At 35.3% G+C, this 14,699-nt stretch overlaps 1 protein-coding gene and 1 pseudogene across 1 annotated transcript in view; one reads left to right on the top strand and one right to left on the bottom strand.

The window, feature by feature from the left end:
- Positions 1 to 14,699, bottom strand: part of PHF14 (PHD finger protein 14) — a 209,779-nt gene that overhangs the window by 161,322 nt on the left and 33,758 nt on the right. Inside the window, 1 exon segment of the mRNA XM_017847064.1 lies at positions 6,044 to 6,203. Coding sequence (XP_017702553.1) covers positions 6,044 to 6,203 — 160 coding nt within the window.
- Positions 13,005 to 13,494, top strand: LOC108512014 (60S ribosomal protein L23a pseudogene; annotated as a pseudogene).

A 14,699-nucleotide genomic window follows, 5' to 3' on the forward strand; every position in this document is an offset into this window, starting at 1 on the left:
GATCAGACCAGAAATAAATAAAATTGAAATGAAAAAAATATATACAAAAGATCAATGAAATAAAAATGTTGGTATTTTGAAAAGGTAAACAAAACTGACAAACCTTTAGCCAGGCTGAGGAAAAAAGAGTGAAGATATAAATAAATAAAATTGGAAATAAAAAAGGAGACATTATAACGGATATTGCAGAAATTCAAAGGATCATTAGCAGCTGCTATGAGCAACTATATGTCAATAAATTAGAAAATCTAGAAGAAATGGATAAATTCCTAGACACATACAACCTACAAAGATTGAACCATGAAGAAATCCAAAGCCTGCACAGACCAATAACAACTAACGAGATTGAAGCCGTAATAAAGTCTCCCAGTAAAGAAAAGCCTGGGACTGCTTGACCTGATGGCTTCGCTGCTGAATTTTACCAAACACTTAAAGAAGAATACCAATCTTACTCAAACTATTCCAAAAAACAGAGGAAGAGGGAATATTTCCAAACTCATTCTACAAGGCCAATGTTACTCTGATACCAAAACCAGCCAAAGGCACATCAAAAAAAGAAAACTACAGGCCAGTATCTCTGATGAACACTGACGCAAAAATCCTCAACAAAATACCAACAAACTGAATTTAACAATACATTAGAAAGATCATTATGATCAAGTAGGATTTATCCCTGGGATGCAAGGATGGTTTAACATAAGCAAATCAATCAACATGATACATCACATCAACAGAATAAAGGATAAAAACCGTATGATCATTTCAACTGATGCTGAAAAAGCATTTAATAAAATTCAACATCGCTTCATCATAAAAACTCCCCAAAACCAGGGGACAGAAAGACATACCTCAACATAATAAAAGTCATATATGAGAGACCCACAGCTAGTATCATACTGAATGGGAAAAACTGTAAGCTTTTCCTCTAAGATTTGGAAAACGACAAGGATACCCACTGTCACCACTGTTATTCAACATAGTACTGGAAGCCCTAGCTTCCAGCAATCAGACAACAGAAGGATATAAAGGGCATCCAAATTGGAAAGAAAGAAGTCAAATTATTCTTGTTTGCAGATAATATAACGCCGTATTTGGAAAAACCTAAAGACTCCATAAGAAAACTATTAGAACCGATAAATTCAGTAAAGTTGCAGAAAGACAAAAGCAACATACAAAAATCAGGAGCATGTCTACATGACAACAGTGAATAATCTGAAAAAGAAATTTTAAAAGTAATGGCATTTATAATAGCCATACATAAGATTAAATACCTCGGAATTAACTTAAACAAAGAAGTAAAAGATCTCTATAATAACAACTATAAAACACTGATGAAACAAATTGAAGAAGACATCAAAAAATGGAAAACTATTCCATGTTCATGAACTGGAAGAATCAATATTGTTAAAATGCCCAACTAGCCAAAGCAATGTACAGATTTAATGCAATCCCTATCAAAATACCAAAGACATCCTTCACAGAAATAGAAAAAACAATCCTAAAATGTATACAGAACCACAAAACACCCAGAATAGCCAAAGCTATCCTAAGCAAAAATGAATCATACTACCTGACTTCAAATTATACCACAGACCTATAGTAACCAAAACAGCATGGTACTGTCATAAAACAGATACACAGAACAATGGAAGAGAATAGAGAATTCAGAAACAAATCCACACACCTAAATGAACTTAATTCAACAAAGGTGCCAGGAACATATATACGGGAAAAGAGTTTCTTCAATAAATGGTCCTGGAAAAAGTAGATATCCATATGCAGAAGAAGGAAACTAGACCCCATCTCTTGCCATATACAAAAATCAAATCAAAACGGATTAAAGACTTAAATCTAAGACCTCAAACTATGAAAATACTACAAGAAAACGTTGGGGAAAATCTCCAGGACACTGCTCTGGGCAAAATTTCTTGAGTGAAACTCCACAAGCACAAGCAACCAAAGCAAAAACAGACAAAAGATATCATACCAGGTTTTAAAAAAAGCAGGATCACAAGTTGGACAAAGGATACAATCATCAAACTGAAGAGACAACCCACAGAATGGGAGAAAATATTTGCAAATTACCCAACTAACAAGGGATAAATAACCAGAATATATAAGGAGTTCAAGTAACTCTACAGGAAAAAAACTCTAATAATCTGATTAAAAATAGACTAAAGATTTGAATAGACATTAGACATTTCTCAAAAGAAGACACACAAAAGGAAGTTCATATACTAAAACAGGTATATGAAAAAGGACTCAAAATCCTTGATTGTCAGAGAAATGCAAATCAAAACTACCATGAAATATCATCACACCCCAGTTAAAATAGCTTATATCCAAAAGACAGGCAATAACAAATGTTGGCAAGGATGTGGAGAAAAGGGAACCCTTGTACACTGCTGCACAAAATGTAAATTAAATGATGAAGAAAACTTCGGAGGTTCCTAAAAATTGAGCTGCCATATAATCCAGCAATCACACTGTTGGGTATACATTCAAAAGAAAGTAAATCTGTATATTAAACAGATATCTGCACTCCTGTATTTGTCGCAGCACTGTTTACAATAGCTAAGATTTAGAAGCAACCTAAGTTTCCATTAACAGATTGAAATTGGATAAAGAAAATGTGGTATACAATACACAATGGAGTACTACTCAGCCATAAAAAAGAATGAGAGCCAGTCATTTGCAACAAGTTGGGTGGAACTAGAGATCATTATGTTAGGTAAAATAAGCCAGGCACAGCGAGACAAACATCACATGTTCTCACTTATTTGTGGGATCTAAAAATCAAACAACTGAACTCATGGATATAGGAGAAGGATGGTTACTAGAGGTTGGGAAGGATAGTGCAGGGAAAGGGTAAAACGGTGGGGGGAGGTGGCAGATTAATGAGTAGAAAAAGTGGAAGGAATAAGACCTACTGTTTGATAGCACAACAGGGTGACTACAGACAAGAAAACTAAATTGTACACTTAAAATAACTTACAGAGTGTAAATGGATTGTTTGTAACTCAAAAGATAAGTGTTTGAGAAATGGATACCCCCTTCTCCATGATGTGCTTATTTCACATTGCATGCCTGTGTCAAAACATCTCATGTACCCCATGAATATATATATATATATATACTATGTACCCACAAATAGTAAAACTATAAATAAAGAATTAAAAGGAGAGCATGCCTAAAAATTTCCCACAGTCAGGTTTATAAGTCTTACTCTCCATAAGATATAAAATAAAAATTTAATGACAGGAAAGTACTGGTTTTCTTACATTAAATCACATCATTTTCTATGTAGAACTTGTGGCTCCCATCAAGAATAGAAGGAAAAAAGTCTAATTAATCCCATGTGATAGTGAACTTCAAAACCTTTTTTATTCTTTAGATACAGTATTCATTCTTTTTCCCTGTTTTCCATTTGAAGCTCATATACTAAAAGGCTTGTCGAATTTTCTTGGCTTTTCATACCTTGAATCAAACTAGTATTACATCCTTGGAAATATTATGAAGGCCTATAATTTCCAGTACAGCCTACAGGTGAGTGTAGACATTAGCACAAGTAAAGTGTTCAAATAGTATATAAAAGAATTTTTGCCATGTTGCACCATCACAGGAGATGTCTACTTATGTAACGTCCACAGTATCCAAAAAAACATCCCTCAGTAAACCTAAATGGTAAAGAGGTCTCAGTTTTCTTAATTCAGAAACAACTTTGCCTGTTGTTTTGTCTATTATGATAGCATGAAGTAACCACTATTTGACAGTGCCCTAACAGAACTTTTAAATTATTAACAAGAAAAGAGTAAAATAAATTCTCTTCCCTAAAAGGAAGTTCTGTCTTTCCAAAACTGCCTTACTTATTCATCACAATTTATCACCAAAAATTTCAATTCTCAGGACTGGAAGAGTTATCAAAAAAAAAAAAAAAAAAAAAAAAAAAAAAAAAAAAAAAAAAAAAAAAAAAAAAAAAAAAACTATGCATGAGCTAATACTCCATGATTACCTAAAATAAGTAGAGCAATAATAGTAATAAGAACTAGTAGTAGCAGTAACGGCAGTAGTAAGAGTAAGGAGACAATTACTAACCACTTATGTTACAGAAACTGCTAATTGTTTCTCATGGATCATCTCATTTAGTCCTCTCAACACTACTAAGGAAACTGAGGCATAAAAAGGTTACATCACTTGCCTAAAATTATACCTAGTAAGGAAAAAAAAAAAGACCAGAATCCAAAAATAGACAGTCCAACTTGAAAGTGCACACTTAATGCTTACTGAACTCCCTAATACTAGGCCACTGTCAGGCCAAACTTAAAGTAATGCCTATGCCTATGATATAGACCACAGATTCATGTCAATACAACAAGTCATTTGTTATATACTTTATTTTTGGATAGACGATAAGGAAGGAGAGGTAACATTCTTTAGTCATTTGTCCTGAACATCAACACATGGGGTTCTCCAAGATCCAATGGTACACTCTATGCTATCCCAGCAATCTTGTATGGCAACATTTCTCAAGGATCGGTCCACCAATTGAGGCAAAAATGATAAAATAAGAAAATTTGTTTTACTTTACTAAAGTAAAATTTATTAAATTTAAAAGCCTATCCTTTATTTTAGGACATAATGTACCCTAGTTTTTTTTATGTTAAAGTATGGGAAACAATGGTGATAATTTATATAGGTTGCTTTGCTGTTATTCTTGTTTTTAATATAAAGCATGTTTAATAAAATACTAAAATATCCTTATGTGACAAAATAAAAATTAAATCCCCCCCCCCCCATACTGGAGAGGAAGAGACAGAGTGTGACGTCCACAAAACAGAAAAGGTTGAAAATTACTCTTAATTTTAGTTACCAACCCTAGATGGTAGTCTCCTGTAAAAAAACAAAACAAAACAAAAACCAGGAAAGATGACAACACCATTACGATGACAAGTGCTCAAATGTGTTAACACACATATGAGTGTGAATGTAGTAAAAAGAACACAGGTCTTTGTGCCACTTATTGATTTAATTGCCTCTCATGCATGCTTCGATACCTATTCTGCAATAATGGACAGAAATTCTTCAGCATTTCTTCTTAGAGTGAGAATGACACTAAGCTCAATGGTAGACGGAGTTATAAACCCAATGGCAGGAGGTCTTGTAGGAGGGAGGGGCTTTTCATCCGGGATGGGTGGCGTACATCCTCCTGTGCTCTGCCCCAGCCATATACACAGTCCCTCAGTGACCTCACAGCCCTGGCCCAACCTGAAGACCATTTTTCCATGGCCCTCTCAACACAGATAGCATACTCTTCAGGTTTCAAACCAGTGACCCAGTTCTCCCCGCGGACTGTACCCAGCCACCTACTTGCCATGAACTGAAGACAAAATTTGGCCTAGGCTATAACCAGCATACTTCTCTCCATCCATTAGGGTTTAACTATAATTTCTCCAGCAAAGCCTGAACCCCAACCCAGGGTAGGAGGTCATCATTCCAATTTTGTCATTCCTTGGATAATCTCCCTCAGCCCCAGAGCATCCTTTAGACTTTTTTATACCTTGGTGACTCTTTTATCATAGCTTAATAATTCTTTATACTAAACTTCTCCTTTTTAAATCACTGTATTAAGTTCTATCTACTGATATAAAGTTATACAGATCTAGGTTCAAAATTGACCATTCACCAGTTTGAATATACTTAGGTAACTTATTAGTCTTGAACTAATAAGTTATTTAAATAATCTGAGCCCTGGGTACTACACCTATCAAATGAGAAACTTCACCACCTGCCTCATCATAGGGTCAATTATTAAGATTAAGTAAGATTATGGATGTAAAGGCAAATGCAGGTACTCAATAAATGGTCTTTCCTCTCACCCTTCTCCATCTGTATCCCAGTGGTCATTTACTCTATGCCAAGAACATACAAAGAAGCAATCAAATGAAAGTGTGTAACCTGGATAATCATAAACAGAAGAACAGGGAAGTCAAAGGCAGACACATTATAAAGCAAACATATCAATCAACATAATTAGGACATTAACCTTCCAGCATCTGTCTCTTTGAAAATTCCATCCTGATTAGGGCACAGTTCACAGCTAGGAGAAACACCACATTTACAGGCATCACAAAACCAAGGTTCAGTGGAGTTTTCAGAAGCTGAACTCATAATAGAGTCACTTTCTCCATCAACTCCGTAACAACCTAAAAAAAGAAAAACACTATGATTAAATAGGGTTTATTTTGTTAAAGTCACATACAATCACAAAAGAAAAAGAATAGCAAAGGAAAGAGATAAGGAAAAGATATGAAATACCAGTGATTTATAAGAAATGTATTAAAATACAGAAATAAACTCATTTTATATACTTTTTCACCTAATGTAGTAACACAATGAAATAAATGACATTTTAAAAAATAGTTTTAGTCCTACTATAAAAGCATTAAAGGTGGGAAAACAATAAATTTTAATTTAAAAAATATTTAAAATAGGCTGGGCACAGTGGCTCATGCCTGTATTCCCAGCACTTTGGGAGGCCAAGGTGGTCAGATCACCTGAGGTCAGGAGTTCTAGAAAAGCCTGGCCAACATGGTGAAACCTCATCTCTACTAAAAACTCAAAAATTGTCCAGGCGTGGTGGCAGGCATCTGGAATCCCAGCTACTCGAGAAGCTGAGGCAGGAGAATAGCTTGAACCTAGGAGGCAGAAGTTGCAGTGAGTGAGCCAAGATTGCGCCACTGCACTCCAGCCTGGGTACCAACAGCAAAATTCCATCTCATAAAAAATAAAAATATAAAACATAAAAATGTAAGTTGTCATTAAAGAATTTAGATTAGTTAATTATTGGTTGGTAAATACTTACTGAGGTCCCTTTGTACCAGGTACTAAAAATATATATATAAAAGACCAAACTCATGCAAAACAAACATACAAACAAAAAAGTCTTTGATCTAATTTTGGAGGTGGCAGATTGTAATATAAACAGGTATAATACAATTGTAAAAGCAAAGTTACACACCTAAAACTATAGAACAGTTTGAAAAGTTCAGAGTAATAACGTTAGACAGAGTTCCACGCACAACTGAGCCAATCTCTAATTATATGATGTATTTAATCTGTTTAAAAATTTTAAATTATTCTGTCTTCTGTGAAAATTTGCCTATAACTGAAATGGATGAAAACAGTATGTCATTCTCTTTTTTTCTTTTATCACTCACAAAACTAAATATTCTGAGAGGAGTTCATCATATTACTTAGGCAGCTAATGTAATAAAAATCCTTAAAGATTCTCTTGAACACCCCCAACCAACAAGATAATCTGGCAATGTTCTTTACATTTTAGAGTAGGACATGTTATACTTCAGTTCAACTGCCCTCCAATGATCAAAAGCAAAGTTTCCTTATATACATCTCTGGAATTACAAGTTACAGTTGACAATGGAACAACACAGGTTTGAACTGGTCAGGTGCACTTATACGCAAATTTCTTTCCACACAATACGGAGTGAAAATACACTTGTGGGATACACAACTCACACATACAAAGCATCAACTTTTCATCAACCCAAATTCCCCAAGTCCAACTGTGGGACTTGAATATGGGCTAACTTTGGTATCTGCAGGGGTCCTGGAACCAATCCCCTAGAATCAATCACCCTATACTGAGGGGTGACTGTATATTTAAAGTTACTATTTAGGCTTCTAAATCTGCCTAAAATTTTTATAAAGTCAAAGTATTTTCCTTGATTCTGAGTTTAAAAGAGTAGATTATTTATCAAAGCTGCAATAAGAAATTCAGGCAGGACTTCATTGACAATATCTTGGTAAATCAGGTTTTGATCATTAAAATTCCTACAACTCAATTTTGTCTACGAACTCAGCATTGCTGAGGCTGTCAGTACCTGAGAAACCAACAAAATCTGCTAGTAAGCAATGTCACATCCATAATCATAAATAACTTTCTCAGGATCAAGATGCCTAGAAGTTTGTATTACTACCACCAAAGTATAATAAACATGGAATCTGATAAATGGAAATTGAAAAGTTCTGAGACAGTATTTCATTCAGACTATAAAAAACCATGCTGAACTACTTACTGATAACCAACAATAAAGTACACTTCTCTACTGATGATAGTCATGACTCCTAAATAGATTTCTTTTTCCCAAATGGTGATAGACACACACTAACTTCTCATTATCAAATTTCCCTTCCTCTAAAAAGGAACGCACTGCCCTTATGTAAAACATCCTTCAAAGAAACAATTTAAAGCATATATAATAATGAATACATTGCAACTTAATTCTAGTCCTGATGTATCACCTGTAGGTTTGGGCATTTCTCCAGTCTCTTAAAGACACATGTATTACAACTCAAGATAGGTCATTTCTAAAGATGAAATAGCAACCATCCCAACATCCTTTTGACCAGGTTTATTCTAAGAGGGTAGGTCTTGGTGCCAAGTTCTAAGGGGCACCCAAAGTAACCCCCAATAAACTGATGACATTAAATAAGCCACGATGAGAAACATTTAACATGATTGTCTCCTAAAAGACTTTAGCCAACATAAGATCATGTGATTATTTGAACTGGTAAACACTAACCAGACAACCATGAGCCTAAATTGGAGAGTGACCTCTCACAGCCATCAAAGAAATTCAAACTAAAATAAATAAATAACTACAGTATATAAATGAATGAATACTGAGTTAAACAAATCAGCCATGAGAAAGAAAAAGAGACATATACAATTAGTAAATAATTTTAAATTACGAACATTAATTAACTAGATTTCATTATATGTCAATGGTTACATGTATTTCATTAAAACACTACTTACCTAATATATATCTAAATTAAAATAGCCTAATAGTAAGCAAAAAACTAAAAAGTTGGTTTGCAACTATGACTTACACAAGCTGCTTCAAGCAACTGTTTAATTGTTATCCTTTGCTATTCAAAGCTTTTATAACATTGAATTTTAATAAAATCTGAAAGTCAGCCAAGCCTTGTAGTTCATGCCTGCCATCCCAACGCTTTGGGAGGCTGAGGCAGGATGATCGCTTGAGCCCAGGAGTTTGAGACCAGCCTGGGCAACATAGTGAGGCCCTGTCTCTACAAAAAACACAAAACAGAGTTTAGCCAAGCATGGTGGCACACACCATAGTCTCAGCTGCTAGAGAGGCTGAGGTGGGAGAATCACTTTAGCCTGGGATGTGGAGGGTGCAGTGAACCAGTCTGGGCAACAGAGCAAAAATCTCGTCTCAAAAAAGTATATATATTTTTTCAGATTATACATGTGTGTATATATATTATACATAATATATGGATTTATTTCATATATACTATGTTAATAGTTATGCTAAATGTAGTTAAAATAGCTATAAATTAAACTATATAATTAATTTCATTTAATATTTTAATATACTTTAATACATAACTATAACATATGTACACACACAATCTGAAAGTCATACAAAATGTCAAAGAAAATACTTAAAAGGAGTTAGACTGTAACACACAAGATAAGCAAAGGAATCAAAACTCATTAATTTCTTTAATGTCATTAAATTGTGGTTGGCAATCATCATCTTCATCACCTTGTCTAGATATGTATTATTTTAAATGCACTGTCATAAAATTAAAAGGAAATACAATTTTCTTCTTGGGATCAGTTTTATTTCCAACAAAAGAGCAAAACGTTATATTCAAAGAAAAATCATAAAACAAAACAATAATCATCAATCTATTTTCTCAATGCTATGCAATACCACATGGGAAAAAATACATATTTTCTTTACAAAATAATGTTCCTTTGAAACAAATTCAAACTAGATAAAATCTGCATTCACAGAAGTAGGCAATTACCAAGAGAATAAAGCCCTTAAGGAGCTATCCAATTTATTAACTTCATTCAGGCAAATCAAGGTAAATCACAGCAGTTTACTTTTTTAGAATAAAGAAAATTTTCAATCACATTTCTAAAGAATATTCCACACACACAGCAAACGTGCACATTTGCACAGAGTTTTAAACCTCCTACAAACAATCTCAGGAATGATTCTGAAATCCATTCCCAGGAAATTCTTCCTTTGTAATCTGGAAGACTGGTGTTGTGCAAGTTCAAAGAACAACCAGCAAGTATGTACGTATTTTTTCTTCAGCTTCGCTGTCCCTGAAAAATGATCCATACTGTGTCATTATCTTTATAGAGTTCTTTACTTGCCACTTTTACCTGCCACTTATCCCATATTTCTCTGTCATACCTGTTGGGTTTACTGAGATCTAGACCAAAGTTCTAGCACTGTGTATCTGCTCCAATTCATTTTAATTAGTGACTAAATACATTCTAAAATCTTTCTATCTTCCATATAAAACATGAGTATGGGAAAAAATATTTTCTTTTTCATATGGGTAAACAAAATAAACAATGTATGAACACCTAAAACTCATTTCATATGTGCTCAATGTGTTTCCAATGGGTAATATAGAAGACACATTTCTATGGCCATTTAGTGAGGATCAATCTTTGACTAATATATGCTATGTACACAACTCACATTTAAGAAAAAAATGTGTTTACAATTGTTTTGAGTTGTACAAAGGTATGGATAATTTCAATCAGTGGAAATGTTCCTCATTCAGCTTTTCACAGAGGGGCCAGTGGACTTTCAGTCTTCCACCTTCTAGCTATGCAACTTTGAACAAACCAGATCTCTGAAGCTTAGTTACTTCATCTGCAGTATGTGTTTAATAATATTTATCCTAATTATATTTCAGTATATATAAAACAGGTATATAAAAGTTGTCATTTAAAACTTAAAACACTTTTCTGTACTTAATATATCATTAGACTTTTGACTATGAAATTCATCAATAAAAAATATTTTTTTTAATTTTTTTGAGATGGGAGTTTCACTCTGTCGCCCAGGCTGCAGTGAAGTGGCATGATCTCGGCTTACTGCAAGCTCCGCCTCCAGGTTCACGTCATTCTCCTGCCTCAGCCTCCAGAGTAGCTGGGACTACAGGTGCTCACCACCATGCCGGGCTAATGTTTTTGTATTTTTAGTAGAGACAGGGTTTCACCATGTTAGCCAGGATGGTCTCGATATCCTGACCTCGTGATTCACCCACCTTGGCCTCCCAGAGTGCTGGGATTATAGGTGTGAGCCACCACATCTGGCCAAAAAAAGATTTTAAAACGAGTAATATTGTTTACGAGAAAGACAGTACCTACAACATGCATAATACTTGTCAGAAACATATCCTAATGCAGTGGCACCAAGGACTGGTTTCATGGAAAACAATTTTTCCATGGATGGGACAAGGGGATTATTTTGGATGAAACTGTCCTACCTCAGATCATCAGGTATCACATTCTCATAAGAAGTATGAAACCTAGATCCCTCACATGTGCAGTTCACAATAGTGTTTGCGCTTCCATGAGAATCCAACGCTGCCACTGATCTGACAGGAGGTGGAGCTCAGGCAGTAATGCTCGCTCACCAGCCGCTCACCCCCTGCTGTGAGGCCCAGTTCCTAACAGGCCAAGGACCAGTACCACCTGGTTGGGGACCCCTGTCCTAAAGCATAAAAGAAGTAAAGTACCAAATGGTTATAACTTGAACATATTCTACTATCCAGTAAACACTCCTAAGGATATCTTTTTGCATACATAAAAAACAAAAATGGCCTTGGGCTAGGCTAACAGTAAACTGAAAAATAGGGGGAAACATCTCTTAGTAAGCCTTATCTCGTTTAATGAATAGCAACTAAACCTGAGGGCAACTGCTGGTAAGTACACTACCTAACTTCTGTCATGTACTAACATATACCTGATATTTTCCTTCAGACACACTGCAATCAGGATATCAGGATAAGTGACATCATGGTCAGAGGTATCCTAATATTAGAAGATCTTCCCACAAAGATATTTATACTAAGTGAGACACTGCAGCCCTCAAATTTCAAAAAGAAAAGAGATTTAGATGAAGCAAGCACTCTGAAAAGTAATTACAGTAAACAATTATAAATTCAATAAGCAAAATTTGGCATACTATCTTTTAGCAAAATCTCAACTTAAAAATCTTTATGCAATTACTTGAGAATAAGCATATTTCTCAAAAAAATAGAAGATAAAAGAAATGCAACAAAATACTATGGCTGTCTGGATATTAGGACAATTAGGAATGTTTTTCTTCTCTCTGTTCTATATTTTCCACATTTTATTTAATATTCATGTATTATGATAGGCAAACAGTTTTCTCTAAATTAAGTATTCATGAAGTTCATATTTAATCATGAGATGTTTTTTAAAAATTGCATGGCTGAATTACAATATGGAAGTCTGTCACTGTAAGCACGTGAATTTAAGAACAAAAGGCTCTAGCAACACTAGCTGCTTATTACACTTTTAAAAATGTCCCTTTCTTTGGACTGAGTTTTAGATAAAAATTCATTTTGAAACTTAAAAGCTAGTTTCAAAAGAGTTAAAGGGAAAAAAAAAAATCTACAGGTGTTAACTGTACAGAAAATTGTAAACAACAAAAAAAATCACAAAGTTAAAGGATACAGAACAAGATGGAAACATAAAAAAAATTTGCAAGGATGGAAAATATTTGCAACACGTAACAGACAAAGAACATTAAAAAAAGAATTCCAATAAGTCAATGAGAAAAGAGACAAAGAGAACCTAATGACTAAGCTTGTCTTTTTTTTTTTTTTGAGACGGAGTTTCGCTCTACCCAAGCTGGAGTGCACTGGCGCGATCTCGGCTCACTGCAACCTCCGCCTCCTGGGTTCAAGCAATTCTCCTGCCTCTGCCTCCCGAGTAGCTGGGATTACAGGCGCCCACCACCACACCTGGCAAATTTTTTGTATTTTTAGTAGAGAAGGGAGTTTCACCACGTTAGCCAGGCTGGTCTCAAACTCCTGACCTCAGGTGATCCACATGCCTTGGCCTCCCAACGTGCTGGGATTACAGGCGTGAGCCACCACGCGAGGCCAAGAAATGACTATGCTTTTCACAAGATGGCACCGAAAGTGAAGGAAGCTCCTGCCCCTCCTAATGCTGAAGCCAAACTGAAGGCTTTGAAGGCCAAGAAGGCAGTGTTGAAAGGTGTCCACAGCCACCAAAAAAAGAAGATCTGCATGTCACCCACCTTCCAGCAGCCCAAGACACTGAAACTCCGGAGGCAGCCCAGATATCCTCGGAAGAGTGCCCCCTGGAGAAACAAGCTTGACTATTACACTATCAAGTTTCTGCTGACCACTGAGTCGGCCATGAAGAAGATAGAAGACAACAACACACTTGTGTTCATTGTGGATGTTAAAGCAAACAAGCACCAGATCAAACAGGCTGTGAAGAAGCTCTATGACATTGATGTGGTCAAGGTCAACACCCTAATTCGGCCTGATGGAGAGAAGACGAGATATGTTCGACTGGCTCCTGATTACAATGCTTTGAATGTTGCCGACAAAATTGGGATCATCTAAACCCGGTCCAGCTGGCTAATTCTAAATATATGTATATGTTTTCACCAGAAAAAAAAAGAAAATAAATGACTAAGAAAATGACAGGCAAGTAAGAGAAAACAAAATGTGGCAATTGGCCACAAGATACCAAACTTAATTCTTAATAAGGTGAATGCACATTGTAATAAAGAGATTATATCCAAAAGAATAAAATAAAATTTACAAATATGCAATGTTATCAAGCAGTTTGTGCATTGTTGGTAATTACTACAGTTTTTTTGGTAGTCAATCTGGAAATGGTTTTTAAAAGTTTAAATACACTTATCTTTTGACTCAGAAATTTTACTTCCCTGTAATCTCAGCACTTTGGGAGGCCAAGGTGGGCAGATCACAAGGTCAGGAGATCAAGACCATCCTGGCCAACATGGTGAAATCCCGTCTCTACTCAAAACACAAAAACTAGCTGGGCGTAGTGGCACACAACTGTAGTCCCAGCTACTCAGGAGGCTGAGGCGGGAGAATTGCTTGAACCCAGGAGGCAGAGGTTGCAGTGAGCCAAGATCGCACCTTTGTACTCCAGCCTGGCGACAGAAAGAGACTTTGTCTCAAAAAAATAAAAGAAATTTTACTTCTAGGTATCTATCCCACAGAAATTATTACATACATATACATGGCACATGTTTGTCAGCACTATACATGAGTCAAAAACTTGAAACAAAAAAATAAGTACATTATGGTTGAGCCATTCTATGTATCATTAAAAAGAATGAAATATCCCATATACACTGACATGAGAAGAATTACAGAATTAACAGATGAGTGAAACAAAGCAAGTTTGCAGAAAAATATCTTTGCGATTTATCCAATTTATTTAGAGGTGGAGAGAGAAAAGTGGTGGACAGAACAAAGAAAGAGTAAGAGAGAGAGAGAGAGAAGTGTTTGTGTATATACAAGAGCCTGCTTAAAGGACTCTCACTGGTCAAATTTGGACAATGTAACAAGTATCAGAAACAGCAATCAGTTAACAAATTATAACATATGAGGTCATGGTAATACTGAAAAGGAAAAAAGGGGGAGAGAATTTCTTTACACAGTAAATGCTTCCTAATAAATGTAGGAGGAATTAGAATTAGAATTAGCAAATTTCCATCTTGCAGCCCACATATGTAATCAGTGTAATTGTAATCAGTGACTTTAACAAGGATGCTAAAACTATTTTTTTTTTT

The sequence above is a fragment of the Rhinopithecus bieti genome, unplaced genomic scaffold, assembly GCF_001698545.2.
Source record: "Rhinopithecus bieti isolate Rb0 unplaced genomic scaffold, ASM169854v2 scaffold_28090, whole genome shotgun sequence".
Taxonomy (NCBI): domain Eukaryota; kingdom Metazoa; phylum Chordata; class Mammalia; order Primates; family Cercopithecidae; genus Rhinopithecus; species Rhinopithecus bieti.